General features: G+C 40.1%; 2 protein-coding genes and 1 pseudogene across 5 annotated transcripts in view; 1 reads left to right on the top strand and 2 right to left on the bottom strand.

Annotated features, from left to right (window-relative positions):
- The window catches only part of Dennd1a (DENN domain containing 1A), a 1,920,886-nt gene that overhangs the window by 1,259,488 nt on the left and 636,215 nt on the right, over positions 1-25,183 (bottom strand).
- Strbp (spermatid perinuclear RNA binding protein) overlaps positions 1-25,183 on the bottom strand; it is a 117,731-nt gene that overhangs the window by 70,060 nt on the left and 22,488 nt on the right. For 3 of the 4 annotated variants that reach the window (XR_003486816.2, XM_027423574.2, XM_027423571.2), the window contains exons 2-3: positions 7,793-7,876; positions 605-774 (exon numbers count right to left, since the gene is read on the bottom strand). Coding sequence is in view for 3 of the 4 variants with exons in the window: in XM_027423574.2 (XP_027279375.1) it covers positions 605-607 (3 nt within the window). In the remaining variant the exon portion in view is untranslated. The remainder of the gene's footprint in view (positions 1-604; positions 775-7,792; positions 7,877-25,183) is intronic. The other variant, XM_027423572.2, reaches the window with a different exon arrangement.
- LOC113836517 lies at positions 13,045-14,391 on the top strand (annotated as a pseudogene).

Raw genomic sequence — 25,183 nt, forward strand, 5'->3', positions numbered from 1 at the left:
GTAACCACAATGGCTGTCCTGGAACTCACTCCGTAAACTAGGCTGGACTCAAATTCACAGAGATCCACCTGCCTCTTCCTTCTGAGCGCTAAGATTAAAGGTGTGTGCCACCACCACTCAGTTCTAATCTTTTCTTTGTTTATTATTAATCTTGTATGTGTGTGGGTGCTTTGCCACACATCAGACACGTGCAGTACCCAAGGAAGCCAGAAGAGGGCATCAGATCCTACAGAACTGGAGTTACAAATGGTTATCAATTATCATGTGCTTGTTGAGAATTCCAAACCAAGTTCATTGTAGGAAATGCTTTTAACCTCTGAGCCACCTCCCTAGATCCCTCTAATCTTTTCTAAAGATTAGAAAAGTCTGGCAACCTGAGTTTGACCCATGGGACCCATATAGTAGAAGGGAGAGACCCAACTTCTATAAACTGTCTCTGACCTTCATACAGACATGTTAAAACAGTAAAGCAACCATATATCTATCTGGGGCACTGAAACTAAAACAATTGTTCACTACCTATCCTTACTGTTAACATTTCCAATTGTACATTATATAATCTTTTATAACTAAAAAAATGAAAGAAATACCAGTCATCACCCACCATGGTTTCCTATGATATTTTAGCTTCTTTTTCCGATCCTTTTCTCTCTTTCTGGTCGTCTTCACTAGACACTGTTTTATGTGACAGTACCTCCTCATATGCCTGAATCCCCTGACTGCTCAGTGTCAAATATAATCAAAGATGTCTGAAAATTGTTTTCTGGATTACACCTGCAAGAAAAAAGAAAAACAACTTTTCAACCTGTCTACAATTAGTTTCAAACCTAAATGTGGAACCTATAAACATGATCCATGTTGATTTCTGACAGGCACAGGAGCAGAAATCTAGAGAGAGAAGAGAAAAAGAGAGAAAGAAAAGGACACACTTGGGGCAATAAGAAGTAAGGCAGTCACAAGTTAGACCAAGTTAGACATGAAATCAGTGACAGTAAGATATACAGAAAGAAGAAAAGCTAAAAGCCCCGAGGCAAAAAGTAAAAAAAAAAAAGAAAAAAAGAAAAGAAAAGAAAGAAAAACAGAAAGAGAAACAGGTTAATTAAGTTAAAAGAGCTGGCCAGAAACCAACCTAAGCCGAGCTGAGCACTCATAATTTGGGAGCTGGCTGATGATCCAAAAAGAAAGCCTGGTAAATACATGGATGCTAGAAATGGAACACAGGTCCTCTGGAAGAGCACTACTTGCTCTTTATCACTATGTCCTCTGTTGGGACTTTTTTTTTTTTTAATAATTACATTATCTCAAACAAAATGCCTAGGTCCAGAAGTCTAAGTGATATAGGCAGAAAAAGCAACCCTCCTTATTAGCTACAGTGACACAACAGGATCCCGAAATGTATTTGCAAAGGCAGGCAGACTCACCAAAGAGTCACCACCTAAAAAGGCAATTCTGCTACTAATGGTAACAATGCTTCAACTAACCATCAGATTTAAAAAATTGGCAATTTGTCAGACCCACATGAAAACTCAGTGCATAAAGCATCTTAATATACCACTGATTTACCGTGATACTTTCCCACTTAATACTGTCATTACGATGACAGTGTATATTGGCATGATCTTTATCCTTTGTTTTTAGGACTAAAATTCAGAATACTTTTTCTGGTTGTGTTTCTAACTCCTTAAAGAGACAGGGTGGGGGTGGGGGAGATAACAGGTATGGGGATGACACAGGAGGAGGACTCCACACACCCTTGATCTGTATATATTCATGCCCCAGACTTGAAACTCCACTACATTTTGGCTTCATTTCTTCATTACTCCTGGATATCTACTTTCTATTCCCTTGGATTATCTGTCAGAAGCCCTAATAATCATTCTACTACCCATATTAGTTCATGAGATTTTATTTTACTACAGATAAGAAAAATAAATAAATTCTGATTGTGGCTGAAATGTGCCCTAGCTATATAAACCAAAAAGGGCTAGATCAAGACAAATAGATGCCAGGCTTTAACAATGCAGCTATCAGAATAAGAAAGGTACAGACAATGCAAAAGAAATAGCTTCCTCCTTATCTAAATAGTAGTCTGTAAATTTGCTTCAAGTATGGAAACCCTGTCCTGTGGTGTGATACGGTTTATGATTTATTAAAACCATTGGAGATCAAAATAGCAAAGCAGACACACTAGTTAGCCATAGAGGTCAGGCAGTGGTGGCACACACCTTTAATCCCAGGATTTAGGAGACAAAGGCAGATGGATCTCTGTGAGTTCAAGGCCACCCAGGGCTACAGGAGATTGAATCAGTCTAAAAGAGTAACAGAGCTCATGCCTTTAATTGCAGGACTCATGAGGGGTATTTAAGACAGGAGTGGGTCTCAGAGCTGGCATTCAGTTTCCAGCCACAATGAGGATAGGAAGGCATTGATTCTCTCCATTCACGCTGAGGCGAGGTAGCAGTCTGAGGTTTGGAGGAGCCAGGATCACCATTTCAGCCTGAAGTTAAGGTAAGAGCTAATGGCTGGCTGCTTTGCTTCTCTTAGCTTCAGCTTGAAGCTTGAAGCCCAATATCAGTTTCTAGGTCTTTTATTTTTCGTGTTACACTCTCCATACTACTACCAGTAACAGGTTCGTAATATTATAGTTGCTCTCTTAAAGAAAGTCTTTTTAGACTTTGGGAATTTAACTCCACTTAATATTTACAAGAAAACATAGGCTGACCTCCAACGGCACTCTGCTATGACCTACATGCACAACTTATTCTTATGTTACAACCAATTTCCCCTACCTGACTGACAAAAAATCTCCCTGAAATAAATGAAATTTTGATAGAGAGACAGACACACAGACACACAGACACACAGACACACAGACACACAGACACACACACACACACACACACACACACACACACACACACACAGGACAGGTTCAAGAGTGTGGTTACTAAACATATCCCAGGAAGAAGAGAATGCACAAGCACTGCTAAAACCATTTCTTAGAAGTCTCTCAAAAATGTTCCTTTCACTAACACTATACCATCCATATAAAACCCATGTACTCATCAGCACCTCTCATTCTCAACCCTATTTTATTCTAAGGGAGTCAACCACTCATTATGTAGCTGTGAATCCAGTATCAAAAAAGATTGCTCTGTGTTCAGTAAGAACTGAAAGTCCACAGGCTGGAGAGATGGCTCAGCCAGTAAACATATCAAAAACTGAAAGTCAATAAACTTTACTCTGCAAAATTAGGCCAGCAAAATTAAGGAAGAACAAAGAAAGCAAACAAATTAAGAACAACACAAGGAAACTAGTGATGTTTCAGATGGAACCCTTACCACGGATTTGGTCAAGGTCTGCACAGAAAGCAACTTCTCTGCACACACAAGAACCTTTGACAACTTCACAGTGTGACAACATACACAGTAACTCATAATAAAAGCACTGTCTACAGATCACACTGGGAGGGGACTATAAATGAACTTATAAATCTCATTCAACTTCAAACTGTTCAAAAATGAAACAGTAAAAAATTAAGGTCACACTACTAACCAGATACAAGTCATGTACAACATGGCATATCTTACAGGCATGTCCAACATGGGTGACATGCAACCAATGACAGCTCCAATTGCAGGCCAACACATAATCATAAACTTACTTAAAATACTAAATTTCGTGAATATTTTTCATAACTCAACTGTGTGGTTTTATTTTCAAGCATGAACTTTGTAAATGACAGCATGTCACAATTCAAAAGGTTGGGTACAATTGATAGAATCTAAATCACAGCCCAAGACTTTTGCCTCACTTATCAATCTGATTTTAAGGGGAAAAAAAAGGGTTAGGAGGGACGAGGTGGCTAAAGGATCTGGGTTCAATTCTCAGCACCCACATGGCAGCTCATAACCATCTGCAACTTTATAGTCCCAGAGCATCTAATGAATTCTCCTGGCTTCCATGGGTACCACTCCTGATCATGTCATGCAAGGGAAGCATCACATAAATAAGGTAATTTTTAAAACATTTTAAGTCAAGTTGTATTTTGCACAATCTAAGCAGCCAGAAAGAAACCACAAAACATATCTTTTAAAAAAAAAAAAAAAGTCAATTTAGTGCTTAAAATTCTAGCCTTGAAATTTAAAAAATTAAAAATTAAAAAAGCTGCATCCAGTGAAGTAGTGCACTCCAAAAACCCAGCACTGAGGAGACTGACAGAGGGAAACTCACGAGTTTAAGTTGTGTGTGCAAGCATATATGTGTCCACATGTATGTGGAAGCCAAGGGACAAATGTTTTTGTTGTTGATTGTGGTTTTGGTTTTTGGTCCCCCACCCATTTGGAAATAGGGTCTTGGCCAGGAACTCGCTGATTAAACTAGGCTGGCTGGCCATCAAACTCAATCTCCAGGACCCACACAGTAAAAGAAGAAAAGCAATTCCCACAAGCTGTGCACACATAAACAAGCCTGGTATCATGGTGACACAGGCCTTTAAATTTCAGCATTTAGTAGGCAGAGGCCTGTGGATCTCTGTGTTCAAGGCCAGCCTGGTCTACAGAGAAAGTTCCAAGACAGCCAGGCTACACAGAGAAACCCTGTCTTGAAAACTCTTCTCACTAACCCAAGATAATATTTAATGGTAATATTTAATGACTCAACCCTATTCTTGTCACTATCTTTCCATTTTAATAACCACAGAAGGGGGTTCTAAAAGTCTGGCCTGTTACTTTATGTCCCTGTCCTCTACAGATCTCCTTTCCTTTCCTATTTTAGATAACCACTCCCTGCCAAGCCAGGACTTAGCATCTTGTAACCTGATGACCATTTTTTTCTCAGTTCTTCCTCTTTTTCAGACCCTCATTTCTATCTTTACCTAATTCAAATTTTACAATCCACCATTTGTAATTCACATCAGCAGTTCCTTTCCTCATCTACACAATAGCAGCCCTGGTTAAATCCAATCCTCTTGGCTACCAGGCCAGTAACCTTGGGCAGCTGAAAATGAGAGGGGCAGGGGTGTCAGCAGCAAGCTAATGTGATGGGAATGTCCTTTTGTATGTATCTTTCTCATACTGGTTGATGAATAAAACACTGACTGGCCAACAGCCAGGCAAAGAAGCATAGGCAGGGCTACCGGACCAGGAGAAGGCTGGGGAGAGGAAGGCAGGAAGATGCCAAGAGACACCATGTTGAGACTGGGAAGAAAGGACAAGCATTCTCTAGTAAGATAAGACCATGTAGAAATACATAGATTAGTAGTTATGGGTTAATAATTAAGATAGAGCTAGCCAGTAAGAAGCCCTAGCCACTGGCCAACAAATTAATAATATAGCATCTGTGTGTTTATTTGAGGCTGAAGGGCAGCAAGACCTGGAGAGAAAGAAACTTTCGTCAATACTAATGAATGGTCTTTTTAATCTCAGCTTTAACCTTCAAGGTTAAAGGACTTCAAGGACTCATAAGGAAGAGCTCCCACAAAGGTAGTGACCCCCACTACCACCACAGGGGATTTAAAATGCTAAATCTGTGGCTGGACAGATGGCTTCAAGTACTTGCTCTTCTGAAAGAGCAGGTATTCAAATTCCCAGCACCCTTTTCAGGTGGCTGACCCCCCTTAACTCCAGCTCCACACAATTCCACAACCTCTTTGGCCTCCACTGGCACACACATGCATGTACACACACACACACACACACACACACACACACACACACACACACACACACACACACACACTTTGTTGTTTTTTCTTTTTTTTTTTTTTTTTAAGAAAATGCTATTTCTTATTGTGATGTTCTGGCACTTGGAAAAACAAGATCCCTGGTAGTTACCAGCAACCTGGGGCTCTAGATATGTGCCAGTGTTCAAGTACTGCCCCAACCAAGAGGCAAGTAAGAATCCTACTGAGAAAATAAAAATATTCAACTCTTCCACTTTTTTTTATTACATTTTTCTTTATTTTGTGTAAAGGGAGAAAGGAATGTTTGCTGATGCCACAGGACACATGTGAAAGCCAAGAGTTGGTTCTCCCCTTCTACTGTGTCTTGTATAGCTCAACTGTCTCACTCTGACTTCTTCACATCTTCTCTTAACATGTAAATTTTCCCCTACCTCCTCACATTCCACCAAGTCACCCTGCTTCCTATTTCATTTAACATGCCCCCATAACAGTGCATTTTAAACCATGTGTTTTTACTTCCTTCCTAGTATTATGAATGAACTGTCTCCACTCCTATATAATACAAACCTCCGAACTTAAATCCTAATAACTCCTATCCCTTTGTGTCTACTCAACAAGCCTAACTCGCCTGTCATCTGTATCACCATTTCCCCCATTCTAGTGGAGCACCTTCTATCAGCAACCCCACATTATAGTTGCATCCATTTTTAGAAAAAATTTTTACAAATCTTTGACCTCTTGCATGGCTATAGCTACAAACCTGTTTGTTTTTTGTTTTGTTTTGTTTTTAGTTTTTCAAGACAGGATTTCTCTGTATATCCCTGGCTGTTCTGAAACTAGCTCTGTAGACCAGGCTGGCCTCGAATTCACAGAGATCTGCCTGCCTCTGTCTCTGCCTCCTGAGTGTTGTGATTAAAGTCCTGTGCCACCACCAACCACCACCGGCCTACAAACCCATTTTTATATTCCTCTTTAGGCTTACACTTTTGGTTGACCTTTTTTTTTTTTTTTTCTCCTTCCATTTTCCTCTAAAATCCACCCCAATCAACTTCTAGTAGGAGAACTTCTGAAAACAGATCTGGTTCACAATCCCCTAAAATCTACATACTGTAAATACTGTAAATGATTTCATTCTCTTAGTTGACATTTCAGCAACAGGTGTTCCTTACTTGCCCCACTTTACTTCCCTTGGCTTCCATCCAAGACATCAGTCTCTCTCTTCTCGCCCAACTTTATAAATTACTCCATTGTTTCCCTTTCTTTAAAACTCCAGAACTCAGCAACTAACTCCTGTAAATGCCATTAATACACTACACATTACTAAATTTCTATCAACCTAAGTCCAGACTCAATAAACATAGAAGCCTGGACGCCTAGGAAGCACCTTAAAGTTTCAATCAACTACACACACACACAGAGCCCACTCCTCCAATCCCAATTATCTCCTTCCCCCTCCCCCTTTTCCTCTCTCTATTCCCTCCCCTCTAAAACTTCATCCCTGTAACTGCTCAGGCCAAATTCCTCTCTTCCATCAACAAACCCTTTTATCTTTAGCTTCTGACTGTCTAAAATATGATCAATCCCATCTTCCATAAGACTGAACCACCAAAATCCCTCATCTCCACTATACTATTGACTCCAACATGTCTTAAGTCCCCCACATAGTATTTGTTCTCAGAAACAGCAGAGTTGCTTCTTTTAAAATCTCAAATGAGGTCATGGCATATCTTTGCATGCCTGAGCAAACACTTGTTAATAATTATGGATATAGATCTCCAATGTTCTGATTCTCACTTCTTGGCCTCCTCTGTCACTATTCACACTCACAGTGTTCGATCCACACCTGAATCTCTGCTAAAGGTCCACACTCCGGGACTTTCATGTTTGCTAGTAGTTTACCCTTCATATCCATGTAACTCCTTCCCCCACTGTTTCAGGAATGTTTCAGGAATGCATTCAAATGTCACATTATCATAAACCCAATTCCTTATCAGTCCACAGACAGTACAATGCCCCTCCAGATACACCTGCTGTATTATTCTCAAATAGATGTATCATTGGTACATGAAAGCTTTACTATTTACTTGTGTTCAACAAGTATAACAGTACCTGGTGCGAAGGAAAAATTAGAATTTCTCTAAGTATTTTCTTATACAGCACTGCATTTAATGCCCACAACAGTCCTGAGAAGAACTGAAAAAAAGAACAAATGGCATAAATTTATTTTATAGCTTGAAAGCACAAATACACAAATATGTTTAATGGCTTTTCTACAACCACAGTATGCAGAGTCATTCCTGCAACCAGTGTCTCCTGAATCCTTCTGAGTTCGCATCAATGTCTCCATGAGCATACGAAAGAGCAGGGATTTAATTTTGTACAATAATCTGTGAAAGTTCAACTTGACATCTTTTCCTTTAAACCATGCCCAAGCATGGGAATAGCAACTCAACTGTGTGAAGCACAGCAGCTGTTGGTTTTCTTCTCACTGAAAGGCTGTGAAATAGGTCATCAGACTATCTTTACAATTTCCAGATCCTGTGAAAATTCTAACCAAAAGGAAAAGGGATGGGGGGTAATGTGTCAACAAACAGTTTAGTGTTCCAGTATTTCCTGCCCCTGCACCTGATGCAGCATACTTATCCCAAAAGAGTAAACCAATACCCTGGTAAACAAGCCAGCAGTATTTAATTCTCAAAAATTCTTCTGCTGGTATTCTACAGAACAACATGACAAAGAAACTATCTGAAGATGGAATAAACACAAGTATTTCTCTTAATCAAGCAGGTTTGCAAAAATGACTAGAAAACCTGCTATCTACCTCTCAGCACCCAATAAGATTAAAAATTAGCAATTTAAAAGAAAATAGAAGTTTTGTTTGCACTTTGGCAAAGTCTTTTTGCCATCAAAAAAGGTTTAGGTTATACAAAAGTGCTGAATATTACAAAATATATTAGGTCCGTCAATAATCCAACTTAACTTCCAGCTCTTGCCAGCACTCACTCCCCTTTCCTGATACCCCTCCTCAGGATAGAAGCTGTGTATCTAGGTCAGAAAAGACAGGGACCTTTTCAGGACATCCTAGTAATCTGGCTCATGTGTCGGTATTGTAATTCAGCCCTTTCACAAACTCCTTCTAAAATAAATTGACATAAATCATAAGATTGGTACTACTGATAATCTGTGAAAAGCCACAAGAGAAAAAAACATAAGTACTAAACTTAAAACACTGACAGAGATTATGAGCAAAAAAAAATGATAGGCTATATAATGTAATTAATGTAAAAGCAACAGATTTATGGTCAAATTTCATTCTAGTTACAGCGGAGGAATAAGCTAGTCAGTTCTGAACAAAACCTAACTTAGACTCTGAGTCTCAGTTCCTTCATTCATAAAATTATAAAGTGGGATGCTAAGATGGTTCATCAGGTAAAGGTATTTGAAGACAGTCTGACAACATGAATCCATCTCTGGAAAACATGGTTGAAGGAGAGCAACAACTCCAAAGAGCTGTCTTCTGACCTTCACAGACATGAGCTATACATGCACCCAAACAAATATATTTATTGTAAATCAGACTACACTCAGATTATTTTTTAGGTAGTTTGTTTAAACACAATCCTATGATAAATGACAACTCTAAGTACACATAATATGAACATATTTAACTTATTCTTTAAAAGAATAAGATTTTACAACACAATCACATTTTAAACATTTTACAAAAAACTAAGAAACAGACAACAAAGGAAACATGAGTATTATTTCAGAACCTGAACATTCTGGAATTATTTCCAGAAAGTGAAAAATGAAATCATATGGGTTTATTAGGGTGGGAGGGAGTCATACCTTTTAGAGATGCAAACCAAAGTTTTTTACATGTGAAATTTTAGGAAAAGTCTCAGATTTTTCTTTAATTTTTTTCTTTAAAATGACTGAGTGAGGGGGCTGGAGAGATGGTTCAGTGGTTAAGAGCATTGATTATTCTCCCAGAAGACCTGGGTTCAATTCCCAGCACCCACATGGCAGCTCACAACTGTCTCTACCTCCAGTTCCAAGAGATCCAATACCTTCACACCAATGCACATAAAATTAAATAAATTATTTTTAAAAATGACTGAGTGAGTAGTGAAGTAAAATACTCCCCAAACATACTGGCCCTAAGTTGGTAAATTCTAAAATTGGATGGTTGTCCTCATACTTGAGGTTCTGTTAGGTGCTTTTCATCGGGCTTATATATATATATATATATATATATATATATATATATATATATATCAGGCTCTCTAGACACAGGAAAAATGTCATGCTTTTTAATCCAAAGCCATAGCCTTTGCTATGACACCAAGGTAGAAATCTGTCCCAACTGTTTTATAGACACCTGTTATGCTTTTTCTACAATGTGTATTTCAATACAATGGTAATGTTAATATACTTAGAACTTTTATCTCCTTTGATAAACTAAAATTCATGTAAGCTTCAAGGAATCAAAGTCATAAGGCTTGGATTCACCTGTCAACAGGTCAAACAAAAAAAATTCCAAATTAAGATTTTTCTTTAAGTTCCTGAATTCTAACTTCTGTCCCTAGTCTATATCTCAGCAGATTTCTCCTTGGCCAACAGTCATCATCCAGGGAGCACCTGTGGACTGCAAACTGCAAGCGGCTGAGCTCTGGACTTGCTGAAGCTGATGTGAACCAATCCAGTTGATGTAACTGCTCCCTGCCCCTTCACCTGAAAGAGTTAATCAGATGCTTCTGATGAAATGCCCAGTGCCCAGCCTTTGACTAGCTAATCACTGCCCCAGTTCAACTGGAAGCAGCTACAGAAGATGCATTGTCCCTGCCCCGTAACATGCTGAAAAAGGCTAAGTCAAAAGAAAACTCCCTGACATAGGGGATAAAACAGCTATCTATAATTTATAATGCCAATCAATATACGAGAAAAAATGGGCTCAGACTTACAGGTAGATGCAATAACTAAAATGGTTCTACCATATGTGGTAATATCTTGCTTGTACAAATAAAGCCTGTCTGGGGGTTAGAGAATGGAGCTTACCACTAGCTAACCATAGAGGTCTGGAGGTCTGTACAGACAGACAGGAAGTGAGGTAGCTGGGCAGAAACAGGATACAAGCAGGGAGAAACTGGAAATTGCTCTCTTGTCTGAGAAGCTAAAGAGGTAAGGTGTGCTGTGGCTTGCTCCTTCTCTCTGATATCCTAGCATTTCCCTCTATATCTGACTCCAGGCTTTTATTACCTAGACCAATTAAGAACTCAGTTTACATTTTGGCACCCGAAGTTGGGCGCCATTTTGTCAGTTTCTGTCAAGCCTGGTCCTGCCACCCTTCAGCCCCAAATAAACACAGAGACTTATAAGCTGTTTGGCCAATGGCTCAGGCTTCTTATTGGCTAGCTCTCTCTTAATTATTAACCCATTTCTATTAATCTAAGTTTTTCCCCTTGATCTTATCTTACCAGAGAATCTTGCTCAGTTACATGGCGTCTCCCTTGAGACCTCTATCTGCATCCTCTCCCCAGAATTCTCCTCATCTCATAGCCTCACCTATACTTCCTGACTGGCTACTGGCCAATCAGTGTTTTATTCATCAACCAATAAGAACATATATACAGAAGGACATCCTCCATCAACCTCCATATGATAGGACCCTTAACCTGCTTTATACAAAACAAAGAAATATCCATCATGGGGCTCTGAGCCCTTCTGATTCTGCTAATTACTGTTGACTCTTACATTACTGATACAGTAACTAAATGGTAATTCCTACCTGGGTACCATTAAGCTAATGACTATTAGCTCCAAATATAAACCAGTACCCATCAGGGGAGAATGTTAAACCCAAACTTAACCTGTAAGCTCCACCTGCCCAAAGACCAGGTAACTTCCTGAGATTCTGGGAGTTGTAGTTCTTGAGAGAAAAAAAAAAAAAAAAAGAAGCCAGGTAGTGATGGGACACACCTTTAGTTTCAACACTCGGGAGGCAAAGGCAGGTGATCTATATGAGTTCAAGGTCAGCCTTGTCTACAGAGTAAACTCCAGGACAGCCAAGGCTACACAGAGAAACCCTGTTTCGAAAAAAACGAGGGAGGGAGGGAGGGAGGGAAGGAGGGAGGGAAGGAGGCAAGCAGGCAGGCAGGCAGGCAATAAAACCTCATAGGTACAATAGCCTATGGGTTTTATCCATACAAGCACTGCCAACAGGTGTCTCAGTGCCACACGGCTAGAAATTTTCCAGATGGTGGTCCTGACCAAATTGCATCTTGGTCAGTATTTAAAATGTTAACAAAAGCTTGCTTAAATTTGGCCAAAATGGTAGAACTGGTTCTTCTGATGAATTTCAGGATTAACAGTTCTCTCTCCGTATATGCATGAACATTCTATTCAAAAGTTTTCCATGATACACTGCCTTACCACCGATTCAATAGTAACTTCTTCCCTTTCTTTTTACTATGGATTTCTAACGTGGAATGTTTTCTTGTTATTTATCTACAAAATGAATTAACTGAAATGTGAACTAGCAATCATATATAATATGCAAATTTAAAATGCATCATTATATATATATATTATATATATAATGCATATTATTATTATATACTTCAATTGGGAGTGTTACACTCCCAATTAGGTACAAAGATATGAAAATAAAATCTGGTTAAAAATGTGTATCCTGCCGGGCATTGATGGCACACACCTTTAATCCCAGCACTTGGGAGGCAGAGGCAGGCGGATCTCTGTGAGTTTGAGGCCAGCCTGATCTACAGATTTCCAGGACAGCCTCCAAAGCTACAGAGAAACCCTGTCTCAAAAAAACCAAAAATAAATAAATAATAAAAATGTGTGTCCCATATACATTCTGCTAGTGACCAGAATTGAATCCCCATGTTTTAGGCACTGGGATGAATACTAAAAATCAATTAACTATATAATAAGAATAATAGATTATATATAACACTTTAAATAATGTCTACTGTGTTCCTAGCATTATTGTACACACACTGCACACATTACTTCATTTAATCTTTACAAAACTTATGAGGGCTTTTAATTATAATTCACAGACCCAAACCTGGACATTTTTTAACAGATACCTGGAGTTAGAGAGATGACTCAATGATTTTAAGAGCACTAGCTGCTCTTTCAGTAGACCTGAGTTCAGTTCCTATAATCATGCTAGGCAGCTCACAGTTACCTGCTGTTCCAGCTTTGGAGGGTGTCCTCTTCTAGCTCCATAGGTACCAGGATATGAACAGAAAAACATATACATACATACATATATATATATATATATATATATATATATATATATATATGACCTAAATTACCCACAAAAGGCAGACATGGTGGAATACATCCACCAGTAATCCCAACACTTGTGAGGCTGAGACAAGGCTGATAGTTCTTAACTAGTTAAAACTCAAAAAAATAAAAAAAAAATTACCCACATATAAGAAAGAGAGTTGCAAAGTCATAATTGAAAGTTCTTTTGGAGGATGTGCAGCAATTGCTTTTCCAAAGGACCCAAATTCATTTACCAGCACCCATCACAACCCCTTATAACTCCAGGGGGAAATTGCAAAATCTTTATTAAAATTTCCACAATCGCCGGGTGTTGGTGGCACACGCCTTTAATCCCAGCACTTGGGAGGCAAAGGCAGGTGGATCTCTGTGAGTTCGAGACCAGCCTGGTCTACAAGAGCTAGTTCCAGGACAGCCTCCAAAGCCACAGAGAAACCCTGTCTCAAAAAAAAAAAAAAAAAAAAAATCCACAATCTACCACTATGTTAACTGTTAATCATATACTTCCTTATGTTCCAATTTACATGCTTCAGCATACTTTTTTCCAAACTATAAATTAAGAATCGAGTAACTAAGTCTCAAAAATATAGTATCCAGCTCAGTTCATATATGAGATCGATAAATATTGATAATAAAGTGTCTGATATCTGATAGACCTTGATTTTTAATCTATTGTCTTCTGTTTGACAGTAGCAAGCAATCCTGAGTTTTTATTCTCATCTGTAATAAAATTAAATGTACATTTCATGGGATTATTACAAAATGTCAATTTTTTTAAATGCCTTCAAATATGAGACAGACTGACAGCTCTGAGCACTCTTAATAATGAAGCCAGGAGGGCAGAACCTGGGGGTGCAATGCCTCCAGCTCTCTAGGGTACACAAAGCGCAGGTGGACTAGCTGGGAAAGCAGCTTCATAGAGTAGTGGGCATTTGTGGCAGCAGGTGTGGACAGGTCCCACCCGACTCCACCCTGGAAAGTCCTTCTGAAGAAATGGTCTGGTGAGGGGTGGCTGGCTGTGGAGACGGAGCTCCATCTTCTGCCTCTAGAAGCAGCATTGGTTTGCTCTGTGGTTGGACAACACACAGGGTTACTACTACAATGAGATGGTACAGGACGAGGAGGACCATGTGGTTATCCACTTCAATATCTGAGACATGTGCAGCCCCCAGAGGGCAGGAGCCTTAATGGCTTACTGATAGTGAACCTACAGGAGGGCTCCTGCCTGCACCTGTGTGCGGAGACCTGGGATGATGCCATAGCATGAAAGACAGCACTGTTGGAGTCAAATTACACCCCCTACGTGGGGAAGTGGTGCCCCTTCAATGAACATGAGGCTACATATGTCCTCAGCTACTGTGGGCCGCCTTATGCAGGACCTGGTATGACACATGTGATAATGAGAGATGATCCCTGACAAAGCGCAAGCATCCCATTGGCTATGGGCATACTCTCTGGGGCTGCCCCAGGTGCTGCTTTCTCATGTGGTCTGCCTTGCTGGTTCTGAGCCCTAGGGCTCCGACCTCTGGACATACACATGGAACTCAAGACTCTTCTTCCTCTACTCTACTACCCTTCGATATCTACCACTTAAACTCTGTCTCATTTTGATCTTTTCCTCTCCATTAAGCTCTTTATGCCCAGTCCATTCCTCCCACCACTTAGCCTTCTTCCCTCTCAGAGGAAGCTAACATCTCAGGCATTCTTAGCCAAAATCCTCCCACCTATTGCCAGACACCTCCATAAAGCACATACAGGTATATTTCTTCTAGATACAGCAAACATGACTTCATTTGATTCCAAGTATCTGAGGAATGGCGACCACAGTAAACGACAAAGCTACAGTTATCAGTCTAGAAGGAAATGTGGGGAGCAAGGAACAAGACAGGCAGTCTGGGTGCTGTTGGCAGCAAGAATGAGCAGAGAACATCCTTACACATCCAAAGAATCAAAGAATACAGTTAGTTTGGGGTTGAGGCAGGGTTTGGACTATGGTGTCCTCCAGGCTAAAGGAGCTTGCTGGATAAAGATAATAGGAATTTTTTATGGAGGGAAGCTTTGTGATTTCAACTATAATGAATACCTTACCTGTTTTGTTAGCACTGGCACATATCCTTCCTTACTCCATATACGAAGTTTGGTACCTTCTTCCCACAACTAGCTTCCCTGTTATAGTTAAGCTAACCCCTGGGTTTCCTGGCTGTGGGACAAGTGAGCTCCTTGGGACTTCCAGCCTTAGGAAGCTGCTTCCATTAGGAAATGCCTTTCTGATCCCAGGAGCTCAGCTCTACTGCTGTGGCTTTTACCACCTGAGGCTTTTTCCTTCCTTCACTCTGGGGTAGGTGGCATTATTTCACTCTGGGGCCTGACCCACCTTGGCACCAGTCTGGGGAACCCCTCATATGCCTGTCTGTACTTGGCAAACAATCTCTCCATTTGATTCTGTTCCAGACTCTTCTACTACCCTGTCCCAGTTGCCAATAGAAAAGCCAAAGTCCCTGGTCCAGTGGCTAGAGTGGCCACTAAAGTTCACTGTAGATGAGGGAGGGCTCCATTGGTTCACCTTCAGGCACTAAAGACATGACTTGCCCCCCCCAAAAAAATAATGAAGCTAGAAAATAGAAAAATGTATTTTCAATGCACTTAACATGAACATAGAGGCTTGAGAGATGACTCCGCAATTAAGAATACTAGCTGATATTATGGAGGACATGTGTTCAGTTCCCAGCACCCGTACTGGCAACTCCACAACTGCCTACAACTCCAATTCCAGAGATTCTAACTTTTCACCTCCATAGGAACCTGCACACATGTGGTCCACATACAAATAAGCAGGCATACATACATATACACATAAAAATATATTATTTAAAATATAAATTTAAAAAAAAAGGAATGCAGCTTGATGTGGCAGCATTCTTGAGTTGGAGCAGAAGAAACAGAAGGTCAAGATCAACTTCAACTACACATCTAGTAGGCCCATCTGGGTTACAGCTGACAGTCTCAAAAAAGTCAAACAGAAAGAGAAAAAAAAAATGGTAGGGGTTAGGGGGTATCGCCTCAGGAATTAAGACCAAATAAAAGAGAGAGAGAGGGAGAGAGAGAGAGATGTAAAGAAGCTACTATGTATCTGAATAAATTCAAAAAAATATTAAGGGTTTTTTGGTTTTGGTTTTTTGAGAGGGGGTTTCTCTGTGTAGCTTAGGAGCCTTCCTGGAACTCACTCTGTAGACCAGGCTGGCCTCCAACTCACAGATACCCACCTGCCTCCAGAAACTGATAAGGACTTGGCAATTATATTAGGGATAGGAAAGAAGACAGAAGGTAGACAACACAGCATCCTGAAAGCCAAGAGTGCTTAAGGAGGTATCAGAATACTTAATTGCCAACTGATGCTTTCATATCAAATGAAATGAAGAATAAAAGCAGACTACTAAATGTAGGCACCCTGGTGCGACTCATGACCTTGACAAGGGCACTTGCTTTAAGTGGAAACATAGAAAAGCCTGGTACAAACTGGCTTGAGAGCATGATGGAGAAAATCTGAAGGAGTCATACACTGCCAGTTAAGGCTATAAAATAATGCAAATGTTTTGTGAGAAATAGCTTGCCAGCTCTTCAAAACATCAAATATAATTTGCATGACTGAGCAATTCTATTGCTATACCCATAAGCATTTTTAAAATACATTTAAAAAAAAATGTCAGGCAGTGATCTCTGAGTTCAAGGCCAGCCTGATCTATAAAGTGGATTCCTGGATACCCAGGGCTACACAGAGAAACCCTGTCTCAAAAACAAACAAAAATATTTTTCATTATAGCCATGATATGAAAACAAGTCTAATGTCCATCAACTAAAGACCAAGTAAGTAAAATGTGGTATATCCAGATAATGGCACATTACCTGGCCATAAAAAATAACAAAGGATTAACAACATGGTATAGTATGGATAGGCTTTGAAAACCACTATGGTTTGAATGTAAAATGTCCTTCATAAGATGATGTTTGACTACTTGATCCCCAGCTGATGGCTCTTCTTGGGAAGGTTCTACGGTTTTATACTCTACTTCCTGAGTATGGACACAATGAGACCTGCCAGCTTCCTGCTACCCTGTATGCTATTTTACCCACCATGGAACCATAAGCCAAAACTAATCCTTTCCCCCCTTTAATACAACAAGAACATTAAACAAAAACATAGTTAGGCACAGAAACCAGACATAAAGACCATAATCCCACTTATACAAAATGTCCAGAACAGGTAAATCCAAGTAGATCGGTGATTTCCAGGGCCCAAGGAAAAAAACAGGCAGAAACTACTCAGGGTTGGTTTTGTTTGTTTGTTTTCCTGCTGGGGGTGGGGGAGTGGGTGTTAAGAAGTAATTAAAAATCCATCAGTGGAATGGATTATATAAGGATGGAATAGGGGGCTGGAGAGATAGCTCAGTAGTTAAGAGCACTGACTGTTCTTCGAGGTCCTGAGTTCAATTCTTGGCAACCACATGGTGGCTCACAATCATCTTGAATGAGATCTGTTGCCCTCTGCTGGCATGCAGGCAGAAGACAGTATACATAATAAAATATTTAAAAAAAATAAGGATGGAATATACTAAAATAGGGAATCATACCCTTGAATTTTATGTTGTATAGTTAGTGTTCTACTGCTGTGAAGAGACACCATAACCACAGCAACTCTAATAACGGAGAGCATTTAACTGGGGCTGGCTTATAGTTTCAGAGGTTTAGTCCATCATTCTCATGGTGGGTAGAATGGTGGCATGAAGCAGATTTTAGTAGCTGAGTTCTACAACTGGAACCTGGAGCAGCAAAAGGAGAGAGACCCTGGGTCTGATTTGAGCTATTGAAAACCTAAAGTCCACCACTAGTGACACACTTGTTCCAACAAGGCCACACCTCCTAATCCCTTTCAAGTAGTACCACCACCTAATGATCAAGCATTCAAATATGAGACATTCATATTCAAACCACCACATATGGAATACATTTCACTAAAAAAAAAAAAGATGGAAAGAAGAAGCACTTGGTATGAATAAATTCAAGAAGTTTTATTCCAAAAGAGGACAAAGAGCTGGGTGTGATGGTGCAGCCTTTAATCCCAGCACTTGAGAAGCAGAGGCAGGCAGATCTCTGATTTCAAGGCCAGTCTGCTCTATGTAGCAAGCTCTATGCCACCCATGGCTACATAGCAAGACACTGTCTTGAGAGAGAAGAGGGAAGGATGGAGAAAGGGAGGGAAGGAGAAGGAGAAAGGAAAAGATAAAGAAAGAATGCTAGAAAATGATTATGTCAGTTAAGGTAAGGTCAATTGTTTTAAAGTCAGTAAAATTGCATTTATGGGTTTTAAAACAAAAGCATAGTGAAAAAGGAAGTTTAGGAAATGGGTTCCTACACCACTATCTTGAGTAGTTAGAAGGAGATAACGTGTAGTACATAAGAGCTTAATTTAATAAAAGCACAAGTAGTTCTATAGTTAAGAATAATGGGGGCAGGCAACCAGAAGCCACCCAAGCACTGCCCAGGGCCCTCAGCCCCAAGTGGCCAGAAGCCACCCAAGAGCCATTACAATGAACAAATATGTGATGGAGAGGTGGGAAAAACAGAAAAGTGGAGCAGTGCATGTGCTAGGGAGAAAGGCAGAACTGGAGACGTGGTAATTGTGACAAGTGAGAGGACTGGGGTCAACATGTTATCACTGCCCATTAGAGTTGGTGGGATAGTATACAACAGCCAGGAGCTTATGCAGACACAGACTCAAACCCACCACCCAGCCTCGAGATTTCCCTGGCTCTGGGTAACCATAGAGGCCAGAAATAAGGACTGGCTCTCCTCAAAGGACCACCATGGTCCACATCACCTGAGGTCATGTAGATGCGGGCCTGCCAGATGCCTCAGTGATGCCTTAGAGAGCCATGTTAATGAAAGTGGCCTGTGACCATGCTGATGATCCATGCAGCCAACTGAGAACCATGAGAGACTCAGTGATGGTGACACAGCCAAGGGCTGTGTTTGATGTCTGCGGCCCGTGATACCACCAAAGCCTGTGGCAGGGACTGTGGCGATATTAATGGCACCTAATGGCACTCCTCAGCTAATGGCTTCTAGCACAGATGAAGAAAGACTCATCCTCCCTTGTGGGGGCTGGCCACTAGGAATTTGACCACGCTCTGGTGAACATATGGACCACACAAAATGGACTTTCACAGGGGAAGAAAGAGGGCTAACATGGGAAGACTGGGAAGTGAGCATGACTGGGGCTCATGATGAGAGATTTCCAAATAATAAAGAAAATAATTTTTAAAAATGAGGGCAAAAAATGCTTAAGTACACAATGCTTCTTTGTCATTAAAGAAGTAGGGAGCAAGTTTATCAGTTGAATGGAAGTGAAGGTGTTATTGGTTTAAAAAGAAAGAAAAACAAATCCCTTGTGGTGATGCATAGGTTTTCCCCATAGAGAAAAGAACAAGATGATCATAAGGTCAAGGGCAGCATGAGCTATATAATCTGCACTATATTGTAAAACAGGGAGAAAGAGAATCTTGTAACCCAACAACTATCTGAGTGACAGAGAGTAGACTAAGCCTTGATTGCCTGGCAGCATCGAAGAAGACCCACAGAGGATTATAAGGTCAAGAATTTGAAGTCAGGCATTGGTGGCACACACCTTTAATCCAAGCACTTGAGAGGCAAAGGCAGGAGGATCTCTGAGTCGAGTTCATGGGCAGCCAAGACTACACAGAAAAACCCCATCTCACCAAAAAAAAAAAAAAAAAAAAAAAAAAAACACAAAATTGAAAATATGGTTGCCTATGTGTGTGCACTAACACGTGTTTCCAACTATGTTGAGAAGAACCAAGTACAGGTGCAGAGCAGAAAAGTCAAAAGGTGCTGGGAACCAAACCTGAGTCCCCTGAAAGTGCAATAAATGCCAATAACTATATAAATACTGAGCCACCTCTCCACCCCTCTACTAAATCTCTTATTTTGGCTGATATTCCAATTCAAAGTCAGAAGTCTGAAGACCAGGAGGAATCATCTTAAGCTTCTATCCACTCCCCACACACATCAAATAAAATACTTAAGATTTAATGCCTGAATCCAGCAGGCCTAGAGATCCACCTGCCTATGCCTCTGGAGCTCTAGGCCAACACGCCCAGCACAAAATGATCCTTTCTTGAAGAAACAAATGATTGTTAACCTTCCTCTGCTAAGGTTCCCCAATCTCCCTTTTTCTCTGATCTCTACCAAAACCATCCTGCCAAATTTATCCTGCAAGTGTACAAGGCTTGCTTACAGTTAAGTTACCTGAACACACTATTCTCCATCTTTCTCCAGTTGTGCTTCTACGGGACACAGACCTTTCACACAGCTGCACTTGATTTTTCAAACACCCAATTCAGTTATCCAACCTAGTGATTCATCCTCCTTCACCTCCTTCCTCTATGCTATTTCTTTTTCCTTCTTTTCTACTTCCTCCTCTTCACCTCTTCCTCCTCCTCCTCCTGTTTCTTTAAAAAAATAAAAATAAAAAATAAAAAAATTCTGACACTTGTAGTTAGAAATGAAACAGTTTGCAGCTTATAATAGCCCACACACAAACACATGCTCTGGGAATGCTATCTTCTACCCTTCCCCAACCAAAGACACCTCAGAAAACCCACAAAAGCAAGCTTTCAGGATGAGATGCATATTCTAAAATACTGTCCTTAAGCATTATTGATGAAGGACTGAGACACCCATTGTCTACCTCCCAGAAATATGGATATTAAAATAAAATTTTAAAATGGGTATGTCTATGTGTGACTGAGAAACACTAAAATAAAGGCTGTAAGAGCAGTCACACATTTGTAGTAGAAAGAGAAAGCAGGGTCCTAAAAAGAATATAACCAACATGGGTGGGCAGAGTAAAACGGTTTAAGAAAACACACTCTTGGCTGGACATGGTGGCAAAAGCCTTTAATCCCAGCACTCAGGAGGAAGAGGCAGGTGGATCTATTTATTTGAGTTCAAGCCAGCCTGGCCTACAGAGCAAGCTCCAGACCCACCAGTACTACACAGAGAAACCCCTGTCTCAGGGAAAGGAGAAAAAAAAAGGAAACACACTCTTCCAGGCCTTCCGACTATTGCTTCTAATCCTACCTTTAAGATAAGATTGTATCATAGTAAATGTCAATAAATTAAGACACATTATTAATGATATAAAAGTAGAAGTAGTGACCATAGTATAAAAATTGATGCACATAATTTTCGGGGGGGGGGGCATGAAAGATGTGTGGACTGCTCTAGCTCTGCAACTTCCCAGCTAGTTTTGCCCATTTCATGTTTGAGTCTCAGTTCTCTCATGTGCTGTAAGAATACGGCTGCCTATGTATCTAATTACTTGACTGAAAGGATTTTGACAACAATCAAGAGTTGAATGTGTGCAAAACTACTTTACAAACTGTACCAAAGAAATGTTCTAGTTTATCTACTGAAACCCAATATTACAGCTACCTCTCCACCGAAGTCAACTCTCCATTACTTGCTGCAGAGACCTCTGTCTATATTAACATCCCATAACTGAAAATGCACTAAGAAAAAGACACTTTACTTTCCCATCCCTTTGAACTCGGTAAGGCAAGGATACTAAATGCTCAGCAATGGAATTAGAAGGGATACTGTGCAATATTCACCTCACATGCTTAAAAGAAAATTTCTTGTTCCACATTTCCAGTAAGAAAGGCCTTGTAGGAATGCACTGAAGGCCCTGAAATGTACTTAGGTCCAGAAATGCCTTTATAAAGGAGAGCCATGTGGTAATGTAAAACACCTGCCCGAGGCTACTAGTCACTGAAATCTGGGGGTTTACTCACTCTATTTTCCAATCCATTTAATAAAACAGGCAACACATGTTAAGAAGAATACAAGTACAGAATCCCAAACAGAAGAAGTTTTCTAATATCCTCATACAAGGACAAATAAAAGAAAAATAATCCCATCATTATAGTTTCCCCAAAAGGCATTACTTTAGGAGATAGAGTAAAGCATAGCAAACAGGCTTTGAGGCCAGACAACCCAGGTTCAAATCTGTCTTGCTAACTGTGTAACTTTAGAATTGTAACCTCTGCTATCACTGCTAAAGAGGAGGAAGAATAAAAGCAGTACTCACATCTCATAGAGCTATGTTTAAATTTTAAAAATTAAAATAGGTATTGGCATGGTTTAAAGCTGCTCCTCATGGTACCCAACATTCAATAAACATGAAGCTGTTCTTATTAAAATTATAACGTCTACCATGATCCTGCACAATTTCACAAAGCTAATCATGTATCAATGAAGCACTAAAATACTTCCAAAGATTTTCTGTTGCAGGATATTTGTACAGTGTGAAGATGTGTCATTGTGATTGGTTTAATAAAAAGCTGAATGGCCAATAGCTACGCAGGAGAGGTTGGGCAGGACTTCCAGGCAGAGAAGTCAGACATACAAAACGGAAGAGAGGTAAAAAGCCATGTGGTAGAATGCAGCTAGTTGGGAACAAGCCTAAGCTAAAGGCCAAGCTTTCATAATTAATAGTAAGTCTCAGTGTCATTACTGGGGAGCTGGTGGTCCCAAAAGAAAGTATGACAAGAAAAACTAACAACTCTGTTTGCCATAGTGTTATGTGACATGTTCTAGGAAATACACAAACAAAAGACACCTAACCGTCAGTAACAGACAGCTACATAAAAGAAGCATAACCTAGGTTCTGATTATTTAATAAAATCACCATAGCAACCAACAGAATTGTGCAGGAAAACCCAATTTCAGAATAGACTGTATAGAACTGGTAGAACAGGCTGGAGAGATGACTCAGTGGTTAAGAGTATTGACTGTTCTCCCAGAGGTCCTGAGCTCAATTCCCAGCAACCACATGCTGGCTCAAAACCATCCATAAGGAGATCTGGTGCCCTCTTCTGGACTGCAGGCATACATGCAGAAAGAACACTGTATATATACATAACAAATCTTTTTTTAAAATAGTGATAGAACTGTTTTTTCAGAGGAAAAAATACCCTAATATCATATATGCACATGAGTGTGGGGGAGGGAGGGAGGGAGGTGGGAGGGAGGGAGGGAGCTGAGCTGGGCAGTGGTGACACACACTTTAATCCCAGCACTAATGAGGCAGAGGCAGGTAGATATCTGAGTTTTAGGACAGCAGTCTACAGAATGAGTTCCAGGACAGCCAGGACTACACAGAGAAACCCTATCTAGAAAAACAAACAAACAAACAAACAAAAAAACGCTGAAATCCAATTAATCTAGATGTGAAACTACCTGCCCAATAAATTTTCAGAAATTTATATAGCCTCTAACAATAATCTTAATGCATGAAACCAGAGCTTCATTAATTTACACATAAGTAGGAAAGCCAGAGCAGACATTAAACATAAGTTGTCACAAAAACTCACTTTAGAAAGAAAAAAAAAACACCACCACACACCCACATTCCCACACCCCCTAGTTCCTAGTTTAATTTCTTTGCCGTAATAAAACAACTTACAATTCCAGGTTACAGTCCAGCAGGTCTGAAGCAAGCTAGTCACATCACATATATAGAAGAGGGGGAGAAATGAATGTATACATGCTCACTTGCTTTCTTGGGGTCAGTTCAATTTCTCTACTGGAACAGTTCAGTGCCTAGGGAATGGTGCCAATGGGCTGAGTCTTCTCATATCAATTAATTTAATCCACAAACATACCCACAGGCCAACCCACTAAGATTCTACCTGTGTCAAGTTGATAATTAAAACTATCACACACCACTCAGAGAATAAAGGCCTTACCACTAAGTCAGATAACCTGGAGTTTGATCCCCAGAATACAAATAGTGAAGGAGAACCAACTGCTGTAAGTTTTCCTCTGAAGGAATAAACACACAACACAACACAACACACACAAATAAATAAATAAATAATGTGATTTATGAATTATTTAAAGTGCCCCAAAATTCTACATGACATTATCATCCAAAAATCAGGTACAAGTTCACTAAGTTCAAGTTTACAATACTAGAGGTTTCTTTAAGTGTTATTAAAAATTTCCCCAGCAGGGCTGGAGAGACTCTTCAACTAGTTTAAGAGCACTGGCTGCAGGTCAGGAGTGCAGAGACATAATCTCTGAGTTCAAAGCCAGCCTGTTCTACATAGTGAGTTCCAGGTCAGCCAGGGCACACAGAGATCCCTTCTCAAAGAAAGAGGGGGAGGGAGGGGGGGAAGAAGGGGGAAGGGGAGAGGAGAAGGGGGAGGAAGGGAGGGAATACTGGCTGCTCTTCTAATGGACCTGGATTCAACTCCCTGTGCCCACATGGTGGTTCACAACTATCTGAAACTCCAGTTTCAGTGGACTAAATCCCTATTCTGGCCTCCTTAGGCTCCAGGCATCCAAGTGGTACAGAGATATTCATGGAGGCCAAACACTCAACACACAATTTTTTTTTTTAATTTAAAACAAAAGCCTAGCGTGTTGGCAGGCATCTCTGACCCCAGCACTGGAGAGGCAGAGGCAAACATCTCTTAAGTTTTAGGCCAGTCAAGGCTACATAAAGAGACCTTGCCAATAAACAAACAAACAAATAAATGCTAAGATTTCTGCAGCAATGGCAGTCATATCTATGCTTTTTGGCCTCTAAAAATAAACAGCATGACACATAAATGTTTACTTAGTATGAAGCCATAAATTGCGCTTTTCCTGGGTTACACTTAGTCTCACTGATACATTTAAGTATTCTGACTTCACTTGTACCACAAATACAGGCACAATAGCATACATCTTACATTTTATAATAGCATGTCTTGGGAATGTGGCTTATAACTGAGACCAAAAACTCCCAAAGGGCAATGACATCTCTTTCTGCTACAACATTATTTTAAAAGGAGTAAAATAATATCACCTACATGCCTAGCACTGAACTAGAAACCATGCGCAAATAATTTAAATCATAAAAATGTGAATATTAAATATTTTAAGTATCCAATGGCCTTTTCAGGCACCAGACACACATATGGTTGACATACAGACATACATACATACAGACAGACATACATACATACATACATGTAGGCAAAACACTCATATATAAATATAAATAAATCTTTTCTAAAAAGAAAGGCAAAGAAATCATCAGGGGACTCCAAGGGA

Source organism: Cricetulus griseus, chromosome 6 (genome assembly GCF_003668045.3).
Source record: "Cricetulus griseus strain 17A/GY chromosome 6, alternate assembly CriGri-PICRH-1.0, whole genome shotgun sequence".
Classification (NCBI taxonomy): Eukaryota; Metazoa; Chordata; class Mammalia; order Rodentia; family Cricetidae; genus Cricetulus; species Cricetulus griseus.